Below are 24,362 nucleotides of genomic sequence, written 5' to 3'. Positions count from 1 at the left end.
GGTTGAGAGTCCACCTGCCGATGCAGGGGACACAGGTTCATGCCCCAGTCTGGGAAGATCCCACATGTCACGGAGCGGCTGGGCCCGTGAGCCATGGCCACTGAGCCTGCGCGTCCGGAGCCTGTGCTCTGCAACGGGAGAGGCCACAACAGTGAGAGGCCCACGTACCGCTAAAAAAAAAAAAAAAAAAGTATAGTTAATTTACAATGTTATGTTAGTTTCAGATGTACAGCAAAGTGACTATATACATATATATGTGTGTGTGTGTATGTGTGTATATATATATATATATATACATACATATATATATATATTCTTTTTCAGATTCTTTCCCATTATAGGTTATTACAAGATATTGAATATAGTTTCCTGTAGTATATAGTAGGTCCTTGTTGTTTACCTGTCTTATATATAGCAGTAGTATATGTATGTTAATCCCAAACTCTTAATTTATCCCTTCCCCAGCTTTCCCCTTTGGTGGCCGTAATTTTGTTTTCTATGCCTGTGAGTCTATTTCTGTTTTGTGAATAAGTTTTTTTGTATTATTTTTTTAGATTCCACATACAAGTGATATATGATATTTGTCTTTGTCTCGTTTACTTCACTTAGTATGATAATCTCTAAGTCTATCCATGTAGCTTCAAATGGCATTATTTCATTCTTTTTTATGGCTGAGTATTATTCCATCATATATATATATATACCACATCTTCTTTATCCATTCATCTGTTGATGGACATAAGGTTGTTTCCATGTCTTGGCTATTGTGAATAGGTCTGCTATGAACTTTGCGGTGCATGTATCTTTTCAAATTAGAGTTTTCTCTAGATATGTGCCCAGGAGTAGGATTGATGGATCATATGCTAAGTCTGTTTTTAGTTTTTTAAGGAACCTCCATATTGTTCTTTATAGTGGCTGCACCAATTTACCTTTCTACCAACAGTTTGGAAGGTTGCCTTTCCCCACACCCTGTCCACCATTTATTTGTAGATTTTTTGATGATGGCCATTCTGACTGGAGTGAGGTGGTACCTCATAGTCGTTTTGATTTGCATTTCTCTAATAATTAATGACATTGAGCATCATTTCATATTCCTTTTGGCCATCTGTATGTCTTCTTTGGAGAAATGTCTGTTTAGGTCTTCTACCCATTTTTTAATTGGGTTTTTTTTTGATATTAAGCTGTATGAGCTGTTTGTATATTTTGGGCGTTAATCCCTTGTTGGTAGCATTGTTTGCAAATATTTTCTCCCAGTCCATAGGTTGTCTTTTTGTTTTGTTTATGGTTTCCTTTGTTGTGCAAAAGCTTTTAAGTTTAATTAGGTCCCATTTGTTTATTTTTGTTTCCATTACTCTAGGAGATGGAGCCAAAAAAAATATTGCTGAAATTTATGTCAAAGAGTGTCCTGCCTATGTTTTTCTCTAGGAGTTTAATAGTATCTGGTCTTAACATTTAGGTCTTTAATCCACTTTGAGTTTGTTTTTCTATATGATGTTAGAGAATGTTCTAATTTTATTCTTTTACATGTAGCTGTCCAGTTTTTCCCGTACCACTTAGTGAAGAGACTGTCTTTTCTCCATTGTCTATTCTTGCCTCCTTTGTCATAGATTAATTGACCATAAGTGTGTGGGTTTATTTCTGGGCTTTCTGTCCTGTTCCATTGATCTGTCTTGTGCCAGTACCATACTGTTTTGATTACTGTAGCTTTGTAGTATAAAGTATTTTTTAATTAAGGTATGTACATGGTTTTTTTAGACATAATGCTACTGTACACTTAATAGACTAAAGTATAATGTAAACATAACTTTTATATGCATTATAAATGTAACTATTATATGCACAGCAACCAAACAATGGCTGTGACTCACTTAATTGTAGTACTCGCTTTATTGCTGTGTTCTGGAATCCAACCTGCAGTATCTCCCAGGTCCACCTGTATTTGTTAATTAAGCAGTAAAAACAGATCAACTGTTGATGCACAACACAACTCAGGTGAATCTCAGGGGTGTTATGTTGAGTGAAAAAAGCCAGTCTCAAAGGTCCCATACATCTCATGTATGCCACAATCTGGAAGGCAGAAATACAGTGATGGAAACGTGGTTGACAAGGGATAGGGTGGGGAAGGGTGTGAGCAGAAAGGGATAGCATAGGGGAGTTTTGGGGGGGTGATGGAACTGTTCAGTATCAATTTTGGTGCTACACTTCTCTATGTTTGTGTTAAAATTCATAGAAGTGTACAACAACAAAAAACTGTTACCGTAAAGATAATGTAAAAAATAAAAGATTTCTAAATCTACAGCAGCATAAAAAATATTCTTCCTATGGTTTACATGTCAGGTTGTATCTGTTTACACACATTTCTAGCTGCTTGCCTTAGCATTTCCATTGTAAATGTATCCTGTCACATTTCTACCCTGCGACCTTCTGAGTCCTTCCTTTGGTGTGGCCTCTGCTATCTCATTCCTTTTTATATTCTCTTTGGATTTTCCTCCATCACTATCTCCAGGTTGCATCCTGAGTTGTTAAAGTATGCCCTGAGGGTGGGACCAGCAAGGTGTCCATGTGCCCCGAGCTCAGTGCTAAAAGGAGCTTAGCCATCTGGGCTCCTAGTGCCACGTGCCCCCTCCAGTTGTTGGCCGCCTACGTGACCTGGACCTGTTCCTGGGTCATAGCTCCCTGCTTGGTTTCATGGCTCATTGGCATTTCAGTGAAGGAACTTATTCCAAGAGGCTGTAGAAAATCTCCAAGTGGCATTGCTTGAGTGCACATCCTAATTGTATTGCCTGCTCCACTTTGCCCAGTGGGAGTTGCAAACAGCCTTTATGAAGTCAGATTTTTCTTGGAACCATTCTCAGGTGTCTGTTTTCCTCCTGAGGATTTGTCTTATTAAGCTATTAGAGTGGACAATAGAGGCACGTGAGTGTCTCGGTGGCAGCAGGCTGCTGTGTTGGGACATGGAATAAAGTGCCATAAATGTCTTCCTTTATTTTCTCTGCTTTGGCTCAAGCTCCTGGTACGGTAAAGGGTTGTAGACAGCTATTGTGTGCTGGGCGCCAGTTGCAGTGGAAAAGTTGTTTATTTCAGAAGTAGAAAATCTATATCCAAATTAGATACATTGCCATGTAATTGAAGGTAATGTCCCTTTACTCGCTTCCATTTTATACTCTACGGCACTTTGAGTCTCGTGTTCATGCTACCCTGGCAGTTTTTATTGATCAACAAAAGACAAAGATGGCTTTTGATTCTTTCCAGATGCTAGCAAATTAGGAGATAGATCTACTGAAGATTATTTTGTCACTAAGGAGACGACAGGCTTCTTGATTATTATCTTTCTCTGGGACGTATTTTCTTGACAACTTAAGGGTTGAAAATGCTCTGGTTTCTAAAAACAGTAACCTAAAGGTTTTGTTTGGTGTCATTACTAAGCACTCTGAAGGTGACCATTGGAGGGAATTATTTCTGTCTTGTTTCTTAGTCTCTTTTACTCTTAGATTCTTAGAGATAAAGAGAAATGTACAGGCAAGAAGGAGAGGAGGGGAGAGAGATTAACTCCGCTGTCATCATTAGACAGAGCCTCCACAGATTTCTGTTTTCAAGACTTGAAAGGGAAGAGCATTTTAAAGCACTTTGGAAGACAGTGTAGCAATTCCTAGATTTTAGTTATTCCTAAAAGAATGCACCCTTGCTGCTAATTTCTTCTGTCAAAAATGAAAACCCATGTACCATCCTTCATGTAAAAATCTCCTGCATCTTTAAAATAGTTCAGATGGGGTTTTTTTTCCCCCTCAGAGAAAGGATTTCCATTCATTTAACAGTTCTTGACCAAAAAGGACCTGTTCTGTGAATTCACATAATTCTCATTTTTTCTTAGATTTTCTCTAAGTTTAGTTCTTTAAGTTGTAGAGCCCCAAATTAAATTCATATCAAAAAGTACTTACTGTGCACCTGTCAGGCAAGGCACCAGGTGAGCGCTCAGGGTTGGTCTTCAGAAAGTGCCTGAACTGAGGGAGTCTACTCAGTTGACTTGTGTCAAGAATGCTCCTAGTATAAATGATTTCTTTATTCCTAAGTTCTGTTTTTTGGTGACAGGGAAGAAGGAAGCAGGCACCCCCTATGTTTTTTCTTCTGTGACAGCCACATGACCAAAATACCCTCCATGTAGTGCTTGCTGCCAGCAGGGGTTCCCCCACAGTGTCATGCAATGCCCACAATGGCCCTGGGGTTGAGCAGGACAGGGGCTGGAACCCATTTTCCAGGTGTGGCAGCAGAGGCTGAGAGGAGCGAAGGGACTTGCTGGATTTCATAGGGGCTGTGATTAAAAGTTAGCTTTCTGACTCCTAGATCAGTGTGTTTTTATCCAAATTAAGGGTTCTCAACACTGCTGGATCCAATGCCCCCTTTCATTTCTGAAATGAAATTCAAAGTTAGTATATACATAGGTACATACATTAAATAAATACATTTAAAATATAACACAATTCTCTAAATACAATACAAAGGAGAAATAAAGGAAAGTAATCCATAATCAAAGACTGTATTTCAGTGTATAAATGGTGGGACATGTCTAAACTAGAAGGTAGAATGAGGTAGGCAGTTTGCTGTTCCTCAGTGTAGGATCACCGTGAATACACGTATACAGATGCAGGTGGTGCAGGTGTTTCCTGGCAACAGAATGACCACACATACGTGCTGTACACTGGGATGTGGTTCTCCAGAATAGTGAACATGTTTGGTAAATTTCTGGACACAACAACGTACAATCTACATGGCAGTGACATTCTGGAAAATTCAGACCACGTTAGATCCAGGCAAACAATACTTTGACTTGTTTTTGTTTCTGGGTTTTTTGGGGGGTTTTTTTTGGCAGTATGTGGGCCTCTCACTGTTGTGGCCTCTCCCATTGCGGAGCACAGGCTCCGGATGCACAGGCTCAGTGGCCATGGCTCACGGGCCCAGCCGCTCCGTGGCATGTGGGATCTTCCCGGACTGGGGCATGAACCCGTGTTCCCTGCATCGGCAGGCGGACTCTCAACCACTGTGCCACCAGGGAAGCCCTCTGTTTTTGTTTTTTTTACAGCAGGTTCTTATTAGTTATCCATTTTGTACACGTCAGTGTATACATGTCAATCCCAATCTCCCAATTCATCACACCACCACCACCCCCCAGCCCCGCTGCTTTCCCCCCCTTGGTGTCCATACGTTTGTTCTCTACATGTGTGTCTCAATTTCTGCCCTGCAAACTGGTTCATCTGTACCATCTTTCTAGGTTCCACATATATGCGTTAATATGCTATATTTGTTTTTCTCTTTCTGACTTACTTCACTCTGTACGACAGTCTCTAGATCTTACCATGTCTCTACAAATGACCCAGTTTTGTTCCTTTTTATGGCTGAGTAATATTCCATCGTATATATGTACCACATCTTCTTTATCCGTTTGTCTGTCGATGGACATTTAGGTTGCTTCCATGTCCTGGCTATTGTAAATAGTGCTGCAGTGAACATTGGGGTACATGTGTCTTTTTGAATTATGGTTTTCTCTGGGTATATGCCCAGTAGTGGGATTGCTGGGTCATATGGTAATTCTAATTTTAGTTTTTTAAGGAACCTCCATACTGTTTTCCATAGTGGCTGTATTAATTTACATTCCCATCAACAGTGCAAGAGAGTTCCCTTTTCTACACACCCTCTGCAGCATTTGTTCTTTGTAGATTTTTCTCATGATGCCCATTCTAACTGGTGTGAGGTGATACCTCATTGTAGTTTTGATTTGCATTTCTCTAATAATTAGTGATATTGAGCAGCTTTTCATGTGCTTCTTGGCCATCGCTATGTCTTCTTTGGAGAAATGTCTATTTAGGTCTTCTGCCCATTTTTTGATTCGGTCGTTTGTTTTTTTAATATTGAGCTGCATGAGCTGTTTATATATTTTGGAGATTAATCCTGTGTCCGTTGATTTGTTTGCAAATATTTTCTCCCATTCTGAGGGTTGTCTTTTAGTCTTGTTTGTAGTTTCCTTTGCTTTGCAAAAGCTTTTAAGTTTCATTAGGTCCCATTTGTTTATTTTTGTTTTTATTTCGATTACTCCAGGAGGTGGATCAAAAAAGATCTTGCTATGATTTATGTCATAGAATGTTCTTCCTGTGTTTTCCTCTAAGAGTTTTATAGTGTATGGTCTTACATTTAGGTCTTTAATCCATTTTGAGTTTATTTTTGTGTATGGTGTTAGGGAGTGTTCTAATTTCATTCTTCTACATGGAGCTGTCCAGTTTTCCCAGCACCACTTATTGAAGAGAGTGTTTTTTCTCTTGTATATCCTTGTCTCCTTTGTCATAGATTAGTTGACCATAGGTGCATGGGTATATCTCTGGGCTTTCTATCCTGTTCCATTGATCTATGTTTCTGTTTTTGTGCCAGTACCATATTGTCTTGATTACTGTAGCTTTGTAGTATAGTCTGAAGTCAGGGAGTCTGATTCTTCCAGCTCCGTTTTTTTCCCTCAAGACTTCTTTGGCTATTCGGGGTCTTTTGTGTCTCCATACAAATGTTAAGATTTTTTCTAGTTTTGTAAAAAAATGCCATTGGTAATTTGATAGGGATTGCATTGAATCTGTAGGTTGCTTGGGAAGTATAGTCATTTTCACAATATTGATTCTTCCAATCTAAGAACATGGTATATCTCTTCATCTGTTGGTGTCATCTTTAATTTCTTTCATCAGTGTCTTGTAGTTTTCTGCATACAGGTCTTTTGTCTCCCTAGGTAGGTTTATTCCTAGATATTTTATTCTTTGTGTTGCAGTGGTAAATGGGAGTGTTTCCTTAATTTCTCTTTCAGATGTTTCATCATTCATGTATAGGAATGCAAGAGATTTCTGTGCATTAATTTTGTATCCTGCAACTATGTTGAATAATAGCGGTGAGAGTGGATATCTTTGTCTTGTTCCTGATCTTAGAAGAAATGCTTTCAGTTTTTCGCCATTGAGAATGATGTTTGCTGTGGGCTTGTTGTATATGGCCTTTATTATGTTGAGGAAGGTTCCCTCTATGCCTACTTTCTGGAGAGTTTTTATCATAAATGGGTGTTGAATTTTGTCAAAAGCTTTTTCTGCATCTATTGAGATGATCATATGGTTAATATGGTGTATCACATTGATTGATTTGCGTATACTGAAGAATCCTTGCATCCCTGGGATAAATCCCACTTGATCATGGTGTATGATCCTTTTATGTGTTGTTGGATTCTGTTTGCTAGTATTTTGTTGAGGATTTTTGCATCTATATTCATCAGTGATACAGGTGTGTAATTTTCTGTTTTTGTAGTGTCTTTGGTTTTGTTTTGTTTTTTTGCGGTACGCGGGCCTCTCACTGTTGTGGCCTCTCCCGTTGCAGGGCACAGGCTCCAGGTGTGCAGGCTCAGCGGCCATGGCTTACGGGCCCAGCCACTCTGCAGCATGTGAGATCCTCCTGGACCGGGGCACGAACCCGTGTCCCCTGCATCGGCAGGCGTACTCTCAATCACTGCGCCACCAGGGAAGCCCGTATCTTTGGTTTTGGTAACAGAGTGATGGTGGTCTTATAGAATGAGTTTGGGAGTGTTCCTTCCTCTGCAGTGTTTTGGAAGAGTTTGAGAAGGATGGGTGTTAGCTCTTCTCTAAATGTTTGGTAGAATTCACCTGTGAAGCCATCTGGTCCTGGATTTTTGTTTGTTGGAAGATTTTTAATCACAGTTTCAATTTCATTACTTGTGATTGGTCTGCTTATATTTTCTATTTCTTCCTGGTTCAGTCTTGGAAGCTTATACCTTTCTAAGAATTTGTCCATTTCTTCCAAGTTGTCCTAAAATTTTATTGGCATAGAGTTGCTTGTAGTAGTCTCTTAGGATGCTTTGTATTTTTGAAGTGTCTGTTCTAACTTCTCCTTTTGCATTTCTAATCCTATTGATTTGAGTCTTCTCCCTCTTTTTCTTGATGGGTCTGGCTAATGGTTTATCAATTTTGTTTATCTTCTCAAAGAACCAGCTTTTAGTTTTATTGACCTTTGCTGTTGTTTTCTTTGTTTCTATTTCATTTATTTCTGCTCTGATCTTTATGATTTCTTTCCTTCCGCTAACTTTGGCTTTTTTGGTTTGTTCTTCTTTCTCTAGTTCTTTTAAGTGTAAGGTTAGATTGTTTATTTGAGATTTTTCTTGTTTCTTGAGGTAGGCTTGTATTGCTATAAACTTAACCTCTGAGAAATGCTTTTGCTGCATCCCATAGGTTTTGGATCATTCTGTTTTCATTGTCATTTGTCTCTAGGTATTTTTTTGATTTCCTTTTTGATTTCTTCAGTGATCTCTTGGTTATTTAGTAACGTATTGTTTAGCCTGCATATGTTTGTGGTTTTTACCATTTTTTTCCCTGTAATTTCTAATCTCATAGCATTGTGGTCAGAAAAGATGCTTGATATGATTTCAGTATTCTTAAATTTACTAAGACTTGATTCGTGACCCAAGATGTGACCTGTTCTGGAGAGTGTTCCGTGCGCACTTGAGAAGAAAGTGTAATCTGCTGTTTTTGCATTGAATGTCCTATAAATATCAAATCTATCTGGTCTTTTGTGTCATTTAAAGCTTGTGTTTCCTTATTAATTTTCTGTTTGGATGATCTGTCCATTGGTGTAAGTGAGGTGTTAAAGTATTATTGTGTTACTGTTGATTTCCTCTTTTATAGCTGGTAGCAGTTGCCTTATGTATTGAGGTGCTCCTGTGTTGGGTGCATATATATTTATAATTGTTATATTTCTTCTTGGATTGATACCTTGATCATTATGTAGTGTCCTTCCTTGTCTCTTGTAACGTTATTTTAAAGTCTATTTTACCTGATAGGAGTATTGCTACTCCAGCTTTCTTTTGATTTCCATTTGCATGGAATATCTTTTTCCATCCCCTCGCTTTCAGTATGTGTCCCTAGGTCTGAAGTGGGTCTCTTGTAGACAGCATATATATATGGGTCTTGTTTTTGTATCCATTCAGCGAGCCTGTGTCTTTTGGTTGGAGCATTTAATCCATTCACGTTTAAGGTAATTATTGATGCGTATGTTCCTATGACCATTTTCTTAATTGTTTTGGGTTTGTTTTTGTGGGTCCTTTTCTTTTCTTGTGCTTCCCCCTTAGAGAAGTTCCTTTAGCATTTGTTGTAGAGCTGGTTTGGTGGTGCTGAATTCTCTTAGGTTTTGCTTGTCTGTAAAGCTTTTGATTTCTCCATTGAATCTGAATGAGATCCTTGCCGGGTAGAGTAATCTTGGTTGTAGGTTCTTCCCTTTCATCACTTTATATATGTCCTGCCACTCCCTTCTGGCTTGTAGAGTTTCTGCTGAGAAATCAGCTGTTAACCTTATGGGAGTTCCCTTGTCTGTTATTTGTCATTTTTCCCTTGCTGCTTTCACTGATTTTTCTTTGTCCTTAATTTTTGCCAATTTGATTACTGTGTGTCTTGGCGTGTTTCTCCTTGGGTTTATCCTGTATGGGACTCTCTGCACTTCCTGGACTTGTGTGGCTATTTCCTTTCCCATGTTAGGGAAGTTTTCGACTATCATCTCTTCAAATATTTTCGCGGGTCCTTTCTCTCTGTCTTCTCCTTCTGAGACCCCTGTAATGCGAATGTTGTTGTGTTTAACGTTGTCCCAGAGGTCTCTTAGGCTGTCTTCATTTCTTTTCATTCTTTTATCTTTATTCTGTTCCACAGCAGTGAGTTCCACCATTGTGTCTTCCAGGTCACTTATCCATTCTTCTGCCTCAGTTATTCTGCTATTGATTCCTTCTAGTGTAGTTTTCATTTCAGTTATTGTATTGTTAATCTCTGTTTGTTTGTTCTTTAGTTCTTCTAGGTCTTTGTTAAACATTTCTTGCATCTTCTCTATCTTTGCCTCCATTCTTTTTCCAAGGTCCTGAATCACCTTTACTATCATTATTCTGAATTCTCTTTCTGGAATGTTGCCTATCTCCACTTCATTTAGTTGTTTTTCTGGGGTTTTATCTTGTTCCTTCATCTGGTACATAGCCTCCGCCTTTTCATCATGTCTGTCTTTCTGTCAGTGTGGTTTTTGTTCCACAGGCTGCAGGATTGTGGTTCTTCTTGCTTTGCTGTCTGCCCTGTGGTCGAGTTTTTTTGTAAAATGATTTAGGGTCTAGTCTCAGACCGTGCCAAACCAGTTTTCACCTGCATGTACGTCCCATGGATCTTTTAGAAGTCTGTGCAGGGCAGCCCTGTGCATCACAGAGACTGGTGTGCCACCACACCAGCTCTCTGACTTAAAAGCCCTCATTTGCCTCATTTGCTGATTTCTGTGCTGTAAATACTCCCACAGTTGCTGGCATCCAACTACCAGTAGAAACTGGCCCACACAATTCCTGCAGATTTAACCATCCGCTTAGTAGGAGCCAGCTTCTGGGCACCACTGACTTCACAGGACATCTGGTGTCTCTGGCCCTGCCCTCTGAATGCCAGTTGGATTCCCCAAGTCATCATGACCTGAAAAAAGTGTCACCACAGATTTCCAAAACACCTCCATCAGGGGCAGTACCGCCTCCATGGAGAACCAGTGCATTCAGCTCTGATGGTATCCCTGGTGTAAGTGACCTCACCCAGTTGTAGCTGCTTTACCTGGGTGGGTGTGATTGGTACTCAACCCCTAGGCTGGAACCTCTGGCTGCCTGTTCTGCTCCAGGGAGAAGCTGACAGCACTGAGCAGGACCGCAGTGCTGGCCTCAGCCTGTGGAGCAGCCTGGCTGTTCCCTGCTGGCGGCCAGGAGGAAGCCTGGGGACCCACGCTCCTCAGCCCTGATGAGCCCAGGGTAGCCCCATCCCGCCTCTCAGCTCCAAGGCTTTAATCAGAGCACAGGTGCACAGCTCAGAAAAGGACACTCATACGTCAGGGCTGTCCCCTGGGCCCAGTGCCTCTCTGCACAACCCAGTTAGTTCAGCACCTGAGAAGTTAACAAACGGCAGGATTCCTGAAGCGAGCCTCCGTTTCTCAACACCAGAGTGGCTGTGCAGCCTGCATCATGAAGGTGGAGGAGCACATGGCCTGTATGAGGCACAGGTGGGATCAGTTCACGGCCCTGCGAGAACTGAGAGCAAGCTGTAAAAATGGCCCTAAAAACTGACCAGAATATAGGAGGTGGATGCCCTCTGCTTTCCGAAGGAAGAACATGGTTTAAGACCTTTGCTACACAGCATTAAAGGCTCGTTTCTCTCCCCCCTCAGTGTACACTGGACTCGGAAGTGGCCATGAGAGTGGGTGGAGAGTTCTTCTTTGACCCTCAGCCTGCAGATGCCTCTAGAAACCTTGTGTTGATTGCGGGAGGAGTTGGAATTAACCCTCTGCTTTCCATCCTGCGGCATGCAGCAGACCTCCACAGAGAACGGGCGAACAAGGGACGTGGGTATGAGATTGGAACAATCAGACTGTTCTACAGCGCAAAAAACACCAGTGAGCTCCTATTCAAGGTAAGGGAGGAGTGTGTGTCCCATAGCTTGCTGTGAGCAGACTCGCATCATGGTATTAGTGTCCACGGACCTTTCTTGTCTCTATTCTGTCTTCTCTGCAATAGTTCAGAAGCTGGAAAGGCTGAATCATGTTCAAATGAGGCCCAGGACAATTTAAAAAGCTAGTGCTGAGGAGGCTCCCAGTGCAGTGACAGGAGAGGGCAGGGCTGGGGGCTTGAATCAGGAGGTGGACGAGCAGGAAAGTCAGCGTGGCGCTGGGGTTCCCCAGAGAGTCACGAGGACTACGGGTGGGCTCAGATGGCACAGGAGTAGATGAGTCCCAGCTGGGTATGTGAAACTCCCAGCGGTTGCATCTGTGGAAACTCAGTCCATTTGACAGGAGAGGCGTTTCACTCTGGGTTGCTTTGCAGCTGCAAGGATGAACAAAAGAACAGAAACAGTTAAAAGACACAACTGTGGTCAGTGAAACTGCTGCTTAATTGCCCACGCCTGAGAAAAAGGATAAAGAAAAAACTCCCGGAGAGTTAGTAATATGCTTGTTAGCATATTCAGATTTCAATTAAAGCCAAATAGCCCTCTGTACTCTGAATGCTCTGGTCTGCTCGGCTGCAAACAATATCTCTCTAAGTAGAGAGCGGAGGGGCAGACGTGTGTGGAATGGCATTGGAGGTTCAGTGTCCCTGGGGGTGCACATCTGTTTTGATTTTTTTAAATTGTAGTGTGACCAAATATGTTTGACATTCCAGAAAAATATCCTTGATTTAGTAAATGAATTTCCTGAGAAGATTGCATGCAGTTTGCATGTTACAAAACAGACTACACAAATCAGTGCAGACCTCAAGCCGTACATCACGGGTGAGTCCCCTAAAGATGTTTTGACTGTATCCACACCGTTATTTTGTGGATGTGCCAGTTGGTTGAGTGTAGATGCTTTATTGCTGGGAGTTGCTGGCTGGGAATGTCACTACTTGGGGAATTGAGAGACGATTCATCATGGAAAAATACGGAGAGGTTAGTTGGATTTACTTATTATATACAGATCTCCTGCTGCCCATATTAAAATTTATTTTCTACATTTTTTAGGGGACCTTTGCGTCATCGCCGTAGTATGCATACAAAGAATTATACTCCGGCTTTGACTGAATCAATTCCATTTGCCATTAATAGTAATTTAAATTTCTCGTGGTTTCCCCTCCCTGGGAGGAGTTCTCACAAAGCAGTTTATTTACTTTGCTGAAGGCAGTTTTGAATCTCTCCCAAAGATCAGTATGCTCCCTGGCCCTGTCTGGTGAGTGCATTAGGATCAGCTGCCCTCATTGCTTGCCGTGGATTCAGGAAACCTGGAGACGAGCTCTCTGCTTGGGTCCGGCCCGGACACCAGCAGGAGCCAGCATGCTGATGACTCAGGACGCGACCCACTGAGCTTAGTTACTGAAAATAAACACTGTTGCCGAGTTGTGGTTAGTCCTTCCTCTTTTCAGTACAGACACGTCTGGCTTAAATTGGTGTTTATTCTGTTTTTTGGTAGAAGGAAGAATAACGGAGAAGGAGATAAGATACCATATTTCAAGAGAGACCTTGTTCTACATTTGTGGCCCACCTCCCATGACAGACTTCTTCTCCAAGGAACTGGAGAGCAGCCACGTTCCCAAAGAGCACATCTACTTTGAGAAGTGGTGGTAGGGGGCAGGCGCAGGTGCAGAAGGGTGGGATGGAGGTCCACGAGGACAGGGACAGACAGTACACTCTGTGATTCGTGGTGGATGAATTTACCTCTACCCAGTCTTAGTTTTTAAGGCTGTGAACTCAGTGACCGGTTGGAGAAACAAGAAAAACCAGCTGACAGACTTAAATGATAAACTTGTTGCAAAAACTTCATTGATTAAACTGATTTTCACTACGTTGACTTTCTTTTATGAATAACTGCTTGATTATCTCATGATGTACCTTGAATTGGTCAATAGGGATTTTCTTTCCCCTTAAGGGAAAAAAAGACATAGACTTTTATTCAGTCATATGAAAATATGGTTTTGTGTGTGAAATGTAGGCTATCTTTAAATTATTTGATAACAACCTATATATCTTATGTTGAATAAATTTAAACATAATTTCATTTGAAATGCTTTATATTTAATGTCTTAGGGACTTCCTTGGTGGCACAGTGGTTAAGAATCCACCTGTCAATGCAGGGGACACGGGTTCAAGCCCTGGTCCGGGAAGATCCCACATGCCATGGAGCAACTAAGCCCACGTGCCACAACTCCTGAGCCTGCGTGCCACAGCTGCTGAAGTGTGTGCGCCTAGAGCCCATGCTCTGCAACAAGGGAAACCACTGCAGTGAGAAACCTGCGCACTGCAACGAAGAGTAGCCCCTGCTTGCTTCAACTAGAGAAAGCCCGCGCGCAGCAACGAAGACCCAACGCAGCCAAAAATAAATAAATAAAAATTTAATGTTTTAGTTTACCTTATTGTTGCCTGCAGCCTTGCTTCTTCAGAAGTTGGATTTGGAAATAGAAAATTATTAGGAAAACTGCTTTATGGAATTGAACATCCAGCATATTTGCTTCATGTTAATAAACAACCTCAGTATGTATCCTAATTGTTAGTTTCTTCTCAGATGAAACCTTTCCTGGGGTCTGTGTCTTTGGCCACTTGCCTCAGTGCTACACGTGGGAGGCGGCTTCTTGTTTGGGACAAAGGCAAGGATGACTGCCATGTTCCCTGTTGAATCTGCCTTTAGTGGCTCGGCTGGCTGGCTATAGAAATGTGCTTAGGATTGATTAGGGGGTACAGAGCCAATTCCAAACCCTGTTCCTCTGCCTTTTATTTCATTCCTTTGCCAGGGTTGTTCCTGGCACAGCAGCTTCTCACATACCTGTTGAGTGACTAAAAGAAAGCAACTACCGTTTAATCCCTTGCTAAGCCTGGGGTTGGGAGGTGGTCCCCAGGATGCATGGACAGAGTGGAGAGCATCGTCCTAAGGCTGCTCTGGTGGAACTGCTAGAAAGCAGACTTGACTTCTTATCTCTGTTTAGAGTTTAAAAAATCTGAAATAAGTCCCCAGGCTCAGGCCAGGCCCTCCTTTCTGTGACAGGCAGTCTCGGACCATGGCCACTTTCCTGGAGAACCCCATGAGGTAAAGGGGGTCCGGGAAGAAGGGCAGACCAGAGCCGGAATGCAGGGGTCCGTGGAGAGGATTCTGTTCTCCAGCTGATGAGAGGGCAGGAGACCCTTTCTCCTCTCTGGGGTTGCAGGTCTCACGGGGACTCCAGGACTTAAACACATCACTGACTTATGGGGTCTGGTGACGGCTAGCATCAACATTCTAGCCTCTGCCCTGTTTTGAATTTTGTTTTAAGCAGGGATCATTTGTCAACTGTTTCAATCCCAGATTTGAATTCCGTAGGAGGAGAGGGGGACCCTTGACCCGACAAGAACAACAGAGTCCGTTCAGGGCAATGATCGTCACCATTTCAGAGGTGAGGGGAACATGAGGAGCTCTGACCTCCCTAAGGAGCCTGAGTCACCCGTTGGCCCCAAAGTGTCCAGGCCGAGGGCTGGCCTTGAGGGCGGAGCATGCTGAGGTTCAAGGGCGTGAGAGCACCGCAGGGCCCTTCTGCCCACTGGCCAGGGCAGCTGGTAGGGGGGGGACACCCAGCTACCGAGAGGGAGTCCGCCCCAGGCCTTTCTGTGTTGGGAGTGGAGGTGCCGGGGAGTAGCTTCAGTGTGGCATGGGACAGGGGCCTGTGTGCCCGGTGTTGTGTCATAGAGCGAGGGCCACCCGTCCTGGAGATCCCAGCTCTGCCCGCCACCCTGCCAGACACTGTCGCCATCTGTAAATCGCTGAGGGGCCAGGTCATGACCTTTGCCTAGACTGTAGCTCCTTCCAGCTCTGTTCTTTCTGGTGCCAAGCGCTGAACAGTATATCTGGTCCACTGGTCAAGGATGTCCTTTTGCCCTTGCTTGCTGGGCCAGTGAGAATCTCTTTGGTCCTCAAATTAAGTCCAGCCAGGGTGACTTGGAATTTATAGTGTAGTGGCTGAGATGTCAACTGGAGAGAGCCTGTGAGCCAGGCTGCTTGGGTTCAGATCTCAGCTCTGCCATGTACTGGGTAGGTGACCTGGAGCACGTCACTGACCTGCGTGCTGCCTCAGTTTGTGATTACACACACGTGGGCACATAACGTGCCCCTGCATGTGAAACGGAGGGAATAATACCCCCTCCCTTGTAGCGCTGTTACGGGGATTAAAGGTGATGAAACATGAAGTGCTCGGTAGAGCAGTGCATGAGTGTGAGTGTGTTAGTACTTCGCTTTTCCTCATCCTATTCAGGAAGGATGTAAGAGGCTGGATGGCGCGGGTTTAGTCCACCTGCCTGTAACCTGCACATGGTAGGGCTCTGTCTTGTTCAGCGCTCATTTTGGCACATGGTAAGTACTTAGTAGGTACTTCTTACATGGGTGAGAGGACCTGCCCAGAGCTGATGGGCTGTTTTAAAGGCATTCTTAAGGATCCTTCTGGCCTTATGAGTTTGTGAAAGGATGTTTCTTCTTGGGACATGAGACCCTTTCAGAGTCTACTCAGAAGGTAGGTTAAGCTGATGTGTGAGACTTTCTCAAATTTTGTGTTAGAATGAACGCTAATGCTCACCAGAAAATGGATCAAATACCTTGGCCTTTCCCAAATAGTCTGCCATTAAAGGGGCTTTCTCTGAGGCACAGGGCACTTCCTCATCCGCAGGGTGTCTTTAGGTGGACGTGGAGCTCCGAGATAAGGATGTTCCCTGGGACCCTGTTTCTGGTCAGTAGCCCCTACTCTGAAAGAAAAAAAGAAAAAAAAAAGGTCTTACGAAAATGTTCAAAGATACACCAAAGTAGACAAGACAGTAGAATTATACATCCATCACCCAGCTTCACTGATTACCAACATTCTGCTGTTTATTTTTGTCTGCCCTCAACGTCATTGTGTTTTGATGTTTCAGGAGTATTTTGAAGTAAATCCTAGAAATCATATCATGTCACCTGTAAATTCTTCAGTGTATAACAGCCATGTCACCTCAATGTGACCACCATGCCATCATCACACTCACCACAAGTAACAGTGATTCCTTAATATCATCAACACAACCTTCCTGAGTTCTTTTCCCCCCACTGCCTCAAAGTCCACGTGTTGCAATTTGGTTGATATGTCCTTTGAGCTTCTTTCAATCCACGGTCCCCTCTCCCCACCCCACACACATATCCATAGACATTTCATTGAAGAAACTGGGGCATTGGTCCTACAGACTTTCCCACATTGTAAACCCAGCCTACTGTATCCTCAAGGTGTCATTGAACATCACCCTGTATCCTCTGTATGTCACATAAACTGGAAGGAGATCTAGAGCTCATTTAGATTCAAGATTTTGTTTTTCTTTTGCAGGACTACATCGTAAGTGGTGTTATGTATTTTTTTTTCTTCTAAGAAGATGTTGAGGGTAGGAGTTTATTAATTTATTTTTGCTGTGTTGGGTCTTCGTTTCTGTGCGAGGGCTTTCTCTAGTTGCGGCGAGCGGGTGCCACTCTTCATCGCGGTGCGTGGCCCTCTCACTATCGCAGCCTCTCTTGTTGCGGAGCACAGGCTCCAGGCGCGCAGGCTCAGTAGTTGTGGCTCACGGGCCTAGTTGCTCTGCGGCATGTGGGATCCTCCCAGACCAGGGCTCGAACCCGTGTCCCATGCATCAGCAGGCAGATTCTCAACCACTGTGCCACCAGGGAAGCCCGGTGTTAAGTATTTCTGTTGCATCCCAAGGAGGCACCTAATGTCTGTCCCACTTCTAGTGTTTTTAAGATTGATCAGTGGGTTCAGCTTTTGTCAGCCTGATCCCCCCAATGAAAAGTTCTCTATCAGCCTTTCACCTAATTATCTTAGTAGCTGTTGATCATTGTCTATACCTACTATTTCATTAAGGATTAATCGCCCATCTCTATCATTTTTTCTGCATTTATTACCTGTGACTCTTCTAAAAAGAACTTTCCCTCATTGACTTTGCCCTAAAATGAGTCTGAATTGGAAAGACAGAATCAATGCTTGATTCCTTTTATTCATCAATTAGCCTATTAAGAGTTGGTGTCTGAGCAACCTCCAAAGATCGAAGATGACCAGTGACATTATTTTTTTTAAGTATCATTATGAACTCTTTGGCTTTTTGTACATTTGATTGTTTGCATCCATTGTGTTCAAACTTTCGATGGTTGGCTTGTTTGGGGATGCCCCGGCTGTGTTAGGGGCCCCCACTAAGTCGTGGGGTGTTGATGAGGTTTGGGGCTATTAGAGTTGCAAAAAATGCTTGAATAAACAGAAAAGAGGAAAAGGAGATGAGTGTGCTGTCAGAAACCCACATGAAGAAAGTGTTTCAAGCAGGACGGACTGGTCAGCTGGGTCATTCTTGATGCAACAGGAGGGAAGTTCTCATGAGCAGCCATTGATGTAGCAACTGGAAGGTCACCGGTGATCTTGATAAGAGGGATGTCAAGAGTGAAACATTGGAGTGGGTGTGGGAACAACTGGGAGGAAAGAAATTGTAATGAGTATGAATCGTTGTTTCAAAGAATGTTAGTGTAAAGGGAAGGAAAAAGATGGGATGGTAACTGGAAAGGGAAATGGGGTCAAGAGAACTCCATTTTTTAAAACTCATTAAAAAAATTTTTATTGAAGTATACTTGATTTACAATGTTGTATTAATTTCTGCTGTACAGCAAAGTGATTCAGTTATACATATATGTATTCTTTTCCACATTCTTTTCCATTATGGCTTATCACAGGATATTGAATATAGTTCCCTGTTCTGTACAGTAGGACCTCGTTGTGGATCCATCCTATATATAATAGTTTTCACCTGCTAACCCCAAACTCCCAATCCATCCCTCCCCCACACCCCCCCCTTGGCAACCACAGGTCTGTTCTCTATGTCTGTGAGTGTTTCTGTTTCGCAGATGTGTTCATTTGTGTAGTATTTTAGATTCCACATATAAGTGATATCATACGATATTTGTCTTTTCCTGTCAACTTCACTTAGTATAATAATCTCTAGGTCCATCCATGTTGCTGCAAACAACATTCTTTTTTATGGCTGAGTAGTATTCCGTTGTATATATGTACCACATCTTCTTTATCCATTCCTCTGTCGATGGACACTTAGGTTGTTTCCATGTCTTGGCTATTGTGAATAGTGCTGCTATGAATATAGGGGTGCATGTATCTTTTTGAATTATGGTTTTCTCCGGATATATTCCCAGGAGTGGGATTGCTGGATCATATGGTAACTGTTTTTAGTTTTTTGAGGAACCTCCATACTGTTCTTCATAGTGGCTGCACCAATCTACATTCCCACCAACAGAATAATAGGGTTCCCTTTTCTCCACACCCTCTCCAGCATTTATTGTTTGTAGACTTTTTAATGATGGCCATTCTGACCAATGTGACATGGTACCTCATTGTAGTTTTGATTAGCAATGACAAGTGTCTTTTCATGTGTCTATTTGCCATCTGTATGTCTTCTTTGGGGAAATGTCTATTTATGTCTTCTGCCCATTTTTCAATTGGATTGTTTGTGTTTTTGTTATTGAAATGTATGAGCTGTTTGTGTAATTTGGAAATTAATCCCTTGTTGGTAGCATCGTTTGCAAATCTTTTCTCCCAGTCTGTAGGTTGTCTTTTTGTTTTCTTTATGGTTTCCTTTGCTGTGCAAAAGCTTTTAAGTTTAATTAGGTCCCGTTTGTTTATTTTTGCTTTTATTTCTATTGCCTTGGGAGACTGACCTAAGAAAACATTGGTACGATTTATGTCAGAGAATGTTTTGCTTATGTTCTCCTTCTAGGAGTTTTATGGTGTTATGTCTTACATTTAAGCCATTTTGAGTTTTTGTGTATGGTGTGAAGGTGTGTTCTAACTTCATTGATTTACATGCAGCTGTCCTACTTTCCCAACACCACTTGCTAAAGGGACGGTCTTTTTCCCATTGTATATTGGTGTGTGAGTTTATTTCTGGGCTCTCTATTTTGTTCCATTGATCCATACGTCTGTTTTTGTGCCAATACCATGCCGTTTTGATTACTGTAGCTTTATAGTGTTGTCTGAAATCAGGTTGTGCCTCCTGATTTGTTCTTTATCTTCAGGATTGCTTTGTCAATTCTGGTCTTTAATGGTTCCATATAAGTTTTAGGATTATTTGTCCTAGTTTTGTGAAAAATGTCATGGGTAATTTGATAGGAATCGCATTAAACCTGTAGATTGCTTTGGGTAGTATGGCCATTTTAACAATATTAATTCTTCTAATCCAAGAACATTTACTCATTTTTTTAATGTTTGTTTTTTAAACTTTATTTTGAAATAAGTTTAGATTTATAGAAGAGTTACAAAGATAGTACAGAGTTCCCATACAACCTTTTCCCAGCTTCCCCGAGTGGCAGCATCTTACATATACATGGTATGTTTATCAAAACTAAGGAATCAACAGCACAGTTAAATTGGTACAGTACTATTAACTAAACCAAACTCTGAAAGAATCATTTAGTGGGAGTCCAGGTGGCTTTTTCTAGAGGATGCTAAATTAGTTAACTGTTATTTTCTGAGCATCTACTATGTGCAGTCACTGTCTAGAAATTCAAGATAAGAAAGTATAAGACAAAGTCTCTTTTGAGGAGCAAGTTTAGTACTTTGGGAAACTTTTTTTATGATTGAAAGTGGAAACGCTTTGGGGAAAAATGTTTTTTTGCAACTCTGCTTGAAAGAGGTGTAGAATGTGGCTGACTGCATGAATCACTGGAGTGATGAGGAGGTGGGAGGGGGCAGTGGGGAAGGTTGTACCCATTCTGGCGACAGTGCTCTGGAGAATTTTTACTACGGGATGCAGAGCTGCAAGTGGGTACATGTGCGTGTGCAGGTACCAGTGTGTGGACACATGCACTGATTGTCAAACAGCATCCAGTCTCACGTGCCTCCATCTGAGATTTTTTTTTAACTTTCTGAATGGAGAACAGCAATTTCCTTCATTCCTGCTTATTGTAGACGATCATATCCTGATAATTCAACCTGAGAGCTGTTATTTCATTTTATTTTAAATGAAACTCAAGGAAGTATACTGCTCTCATCTTAGAGAAGTAGTGAGATGTCTTGTCTTTAATATTACTCTTTCCTAATATGCACATATGCAGCAAGCACGGAGATGACATTTAAAGATACCTCCTAACCCACCATCAAATCAAGGTGTGCATTTTAAAATGCTTTGTGCTTAGGAACCCAGACTGCCCTGGATGTTGAGTAGCTTGATCCAATCTGAGCTCTTACAAACCCTGCAGGGGCCCGTTAGCCTAACCTGGTCTCTTCCAGCTCATCCCCGTGTCTCATTTTGCTGTGCTCGAGTGTACCAAGATTATGTCCATTTCTTTTTAATCAATATGATTGTGAAAAATCAAATAATACAAAAGCATGTAAAATAAAAAGCTGAAGTCCCCACCACCACCTCCCCATGCCACTCCCTCACCTAGAACGAACTTCTGTGTAAAAATCTTGCTGGGTATTCTTTTAGACAGTTTACAGTGCATTAACATGGAATACATATGAAATATGTGTGCTTGTGGATTTCATTCTTTTAACACACTTCAAATTATGGATATATATCAGAATGTACTTTACCATATGTCTATGAATGACATCTAGATTGTTCCCAGTTTGGGGCTGTTACAATTTGCAGTGAACAAACTTGTTCATTTGGTTTTTATGCACATAATCCTGTACAATTGCTAGAATTGTCATTTCTGGATGAAAAGTTGACTGGTATGGTCAAACTACTTTATAAAATTCCTAATCGATTTATAGTCTAATGGAGTATGAAAGTACCCATTCCCCTACCTTCTGGCTAATACTAGATATTCTAAGTCTTTAAACTGTTTTTCCTAGTCAGTTGGGTGAAGGTTGCTTTTTTTTTAAACTTATTTCCTGATTGCTCTCTAGCATTTTTTTTTCCTTGAGTGTTTTAGCTACTTCTCTTTCTTCTTTGGAGAATGGTGTGTTCATGTTTTCTGTCCATCTTGATATCTGATTTGTAACTCCTTATAGAATGAATGTTAATCCTTTGTTACATGTGTTGCAGATATTTTTCCCAGTCTATTACTTGTCCCTGAATTCTGTTTTTTATAATGTATACCAGAATTTTAAATTTATATATAATCAAATATGTCAGTCTTTTCCCTTGGTTTTTGTGGATATACTTTCTTCTGATACTTTTGCAGGTCTTTAATCCACTGGGAATTAATTTTGTGCTGGATGAGGGATAGGGGTCCGACTCTTTCCATATGGCTCTCCAGTTGCTCAGCACCGTTCATCACACTTTTCCCCTTGATTTGAAATGCCTCCTTTATCACATACTGTGTCCCCTCACTACTGTTTCCTAAGTCTACTTATTTGTTCCTGCTCTGAAATCACACTGTTTTCATTACTCAAGCTTTTTACTATATTCTGTCATTTCTTTACCACATCTTTTTCATCTTCAGGTTATTTAAACACAAATAGGTTTTATCCATAGCAATATAACTTCAGTTTCACAGGTAAAGTTATAAAGGGGGAGTGACGGGGAGTAGAAGCTCTGGGGTTAACCTGAATTCTATGGTGGTCTGGATTTTGGTGGGCGCTCCAGTATCAACTGAACACTACAGAAGTACTTGGCATTTGACAAGTAGTTTGTTTTGTCTCAGTAAATTACAACATTTCTGTGAAGTAGGCAGTGTGAACAATGCTGTCCCATTTACCTACAGGGGAAGTGAGGGAGAGTGGTTAGATGGCTTGCCCGTGGCTGGGAGTGACAAAGCCAGACGTGTGGGACTCAGCCTCCTTCCTCTCCTCTTGGAGGACTTTCCTCTCCACAGACTCCGCCTTGGGCTTGTTCCCAAATCCTCCCTGCCGCTAAAGGGTGGGCTCTCCTCCATCTTTTGAGAGAGACTCAACTAACCAGAACACCCCATCACCAGAGCATTCCAGTTGGTGAGATTTTTTTACTATTATTATTATTTTTTGCGGTACACAGGTCTCTCACTGCTGTGGCCTCTCCCACCGCGGAGCACAGGCTCCGGACGCGCAGGCTCAGCGGCCAGGGCTCACAGGCCTAGCCGCTCCGCGGCACCTGGGATCCTCCCGGACCGGGGCACGAACCCGTGTCGCCTGCATCGGCAGACGGACTCTCAACCACTGTGCCACCAGGGAAGCCCCTCAGTTGGTGAGATTTTTAAATCCTGCTAAGCCTCTCTGTTGTAAGGCGCCTAGAGAGAAGAAACACAGGATGAGAGTGTGGTTGGCTGTGTGGTCTAATGGAAAGAACATGGTGCCCGGCATCCGGAGACCTTGCTTCCTGCGTGACTCACCCCACCTTTCTCCGTAACCTGCTCTCGTCTGTCAAGTAGGTAGGAATGTGCAGCTTAAGTCCCTTTCAGCTTTACCATCCTACAATTTCATGATGGAAAAACGGGCCTTAGGGATCAAGGGGCGGTTGAGGTTGGCCGTTCTGATGAGCGATGAGCAAGGAGTGTCTTAACTGTCTTCAGATATTTGATTAATTGTTGCAGTGACTATTGTTTGCATCTCCAGTGTTGACAGAAGGAGAAGAAATTGCCTTGGACTGAAGCAAGGGAAAAGTTTGGTTTGATGTAGAGGGCTTTTGCACTCTACCGGTGATTAAATTCTGGAGTTGGGGCTCAAGAGAAATGGTGGAATCACCATTAATAAGAAAGAAAACTGACAACATTTGCCTATTGGGGCTCCAGATGGGCTGGACTGAGACAGGGGGTGAATTGATAGTTCCCTAGCTTCAAGAAAGGGAAGTTTTAGACAGTTAGCAACTTAGGCATTTTGTGATTCCAGAAACTGGCAAGCTTGCTGGTTGTCTTTCCTTCCAAGATGAGTTTCTTGTTATTTTCGTTGAAAAGTCAACAAGATAGATGGTACCTAGCACTGAAGGTTCACGGACACAGGTCCATTACAAGAAGCATTTTAATACTCACTCTGAAAAGTGAAGTCTATTTCTTACCATCATTAAGCCTTTATGTTACTTAGAGGCAGCAGAAAAATCCAGAGCCATATTGGGTTTGATGACTAGTGAGCAACACATTTAACTATGGAAGTGTAGATTTGACTGCATTAGTTAGAGGGTGGAATACTTTTCTTCTTTCACCAGTCAGCCAACATGGGGTCTGTGTTTTTAAACCATCTTTGGATTGAATGAATCCCTTTACCCCATTTCTAAGACACAGTTGCCAGCCATGGCTGTAATTGCCAGCATCACCATTAGAATCGTTTCGGGGCAGAACTTAGGCTTTGCCCCCAGACCCAGGATAAATAGTTCCCGTTATGCAACCACACCCCCCACCTGTGACGTCTCCCCAGCCAGCTGCTTCCGGTTCCCAACAACTCCTCTCTCCCCAGATTAAAGATATGTTCTCTGGGTCTTAAGGAAAGGATCAAGATTTACATTTCAATGACTTTGTAGAATAATGTTGAGATTAGTGGTTCAAATCCTGAAAACGAATCCATGAAAGAGGTTCTAGGAAGGTCCTAAACAGGACAGGGCAGGATCCCCGGAGTGTTCATTATTCTTTTTTTGTTTTTAAAGAAGATGTTGGAGGTAGGAGTTTATTAATTAATTAATTTATTTTGGCTGTGTTGGGTCTTCGTTTCTGTGCGAGGGCTTTCTCTAGTTGCGGTGAGCGGGGGCCACTCTTCATCACGGTGCGCGGGCCTCTCACTGTCGTGGCCTCTCGTTGCGGAGCACAGGCTCAGTAGTTGTGGCTCACGGGCCCAGTTGCTCCGCAGCATGTGGGATCCTCCCAGACCAGGGCTCGAACCCGTG

General features: G+C 42.3%; 1 protein-coding gene across 4 annotated transcripts in view; it reads left to right on the top strand.

Annotated features, from left to right (window-relative positions):
* OXNAD1 (oxidoreductase NAD binding domain containing 1) overlaps nt 1-15,200 on the top strand; it is a 56,947-nt gene extending 41,747 nt beyond the window's left edge. For 3 of the 4 annotated variants that reach the window (XM_079921522.1, XM_079921520.1, XM_079921521.1), the window contains 4 exons: nt 11,244-11,486; nt 12,233-12,341; nt 13,015-13,165; nt 13,629-15,200. In XM_079921522.1, coding sequence (XP_079777648.1) covers nt 11,244-11,486; nt 12,233-12,341; nt 13,015-13,165; nt 13,629-13,731 — 606 coding nt within the window. In that variant the 3' untranslated portion in view covers nt 13,732-15,200. Of the gene's footprint in view, nt 1-11,243; nt 11,487-12,232; nt 12,342-13,014 lie in introns of all 4 variants that reach the window. The other variant, XM_079921523.1, reaches the window with a different exon arrangement.
* The last annotated feature ends 9,162 nt before the right edge of the window (nt 15,201-24,362 follow it).

The sequence above is a fragment of the Stenella coeruleoalba genome, assembly GCF_951394435.1.
Source record: "Stenella coeruleoalba genome assembly, chromosome: 5".
NCBI classification, from domain to species: domain Eukaryota; kingdom Metazoa; phylum Chordata; class Mammalia; order Artiodactyla; family Delphinidae; genus Stenella; species Stenella coeruleoalba.
Note: the sequence above shows the minus strand (reverse complement) of the source record. Positions and strands in the feature narration are given on the sequence as shown.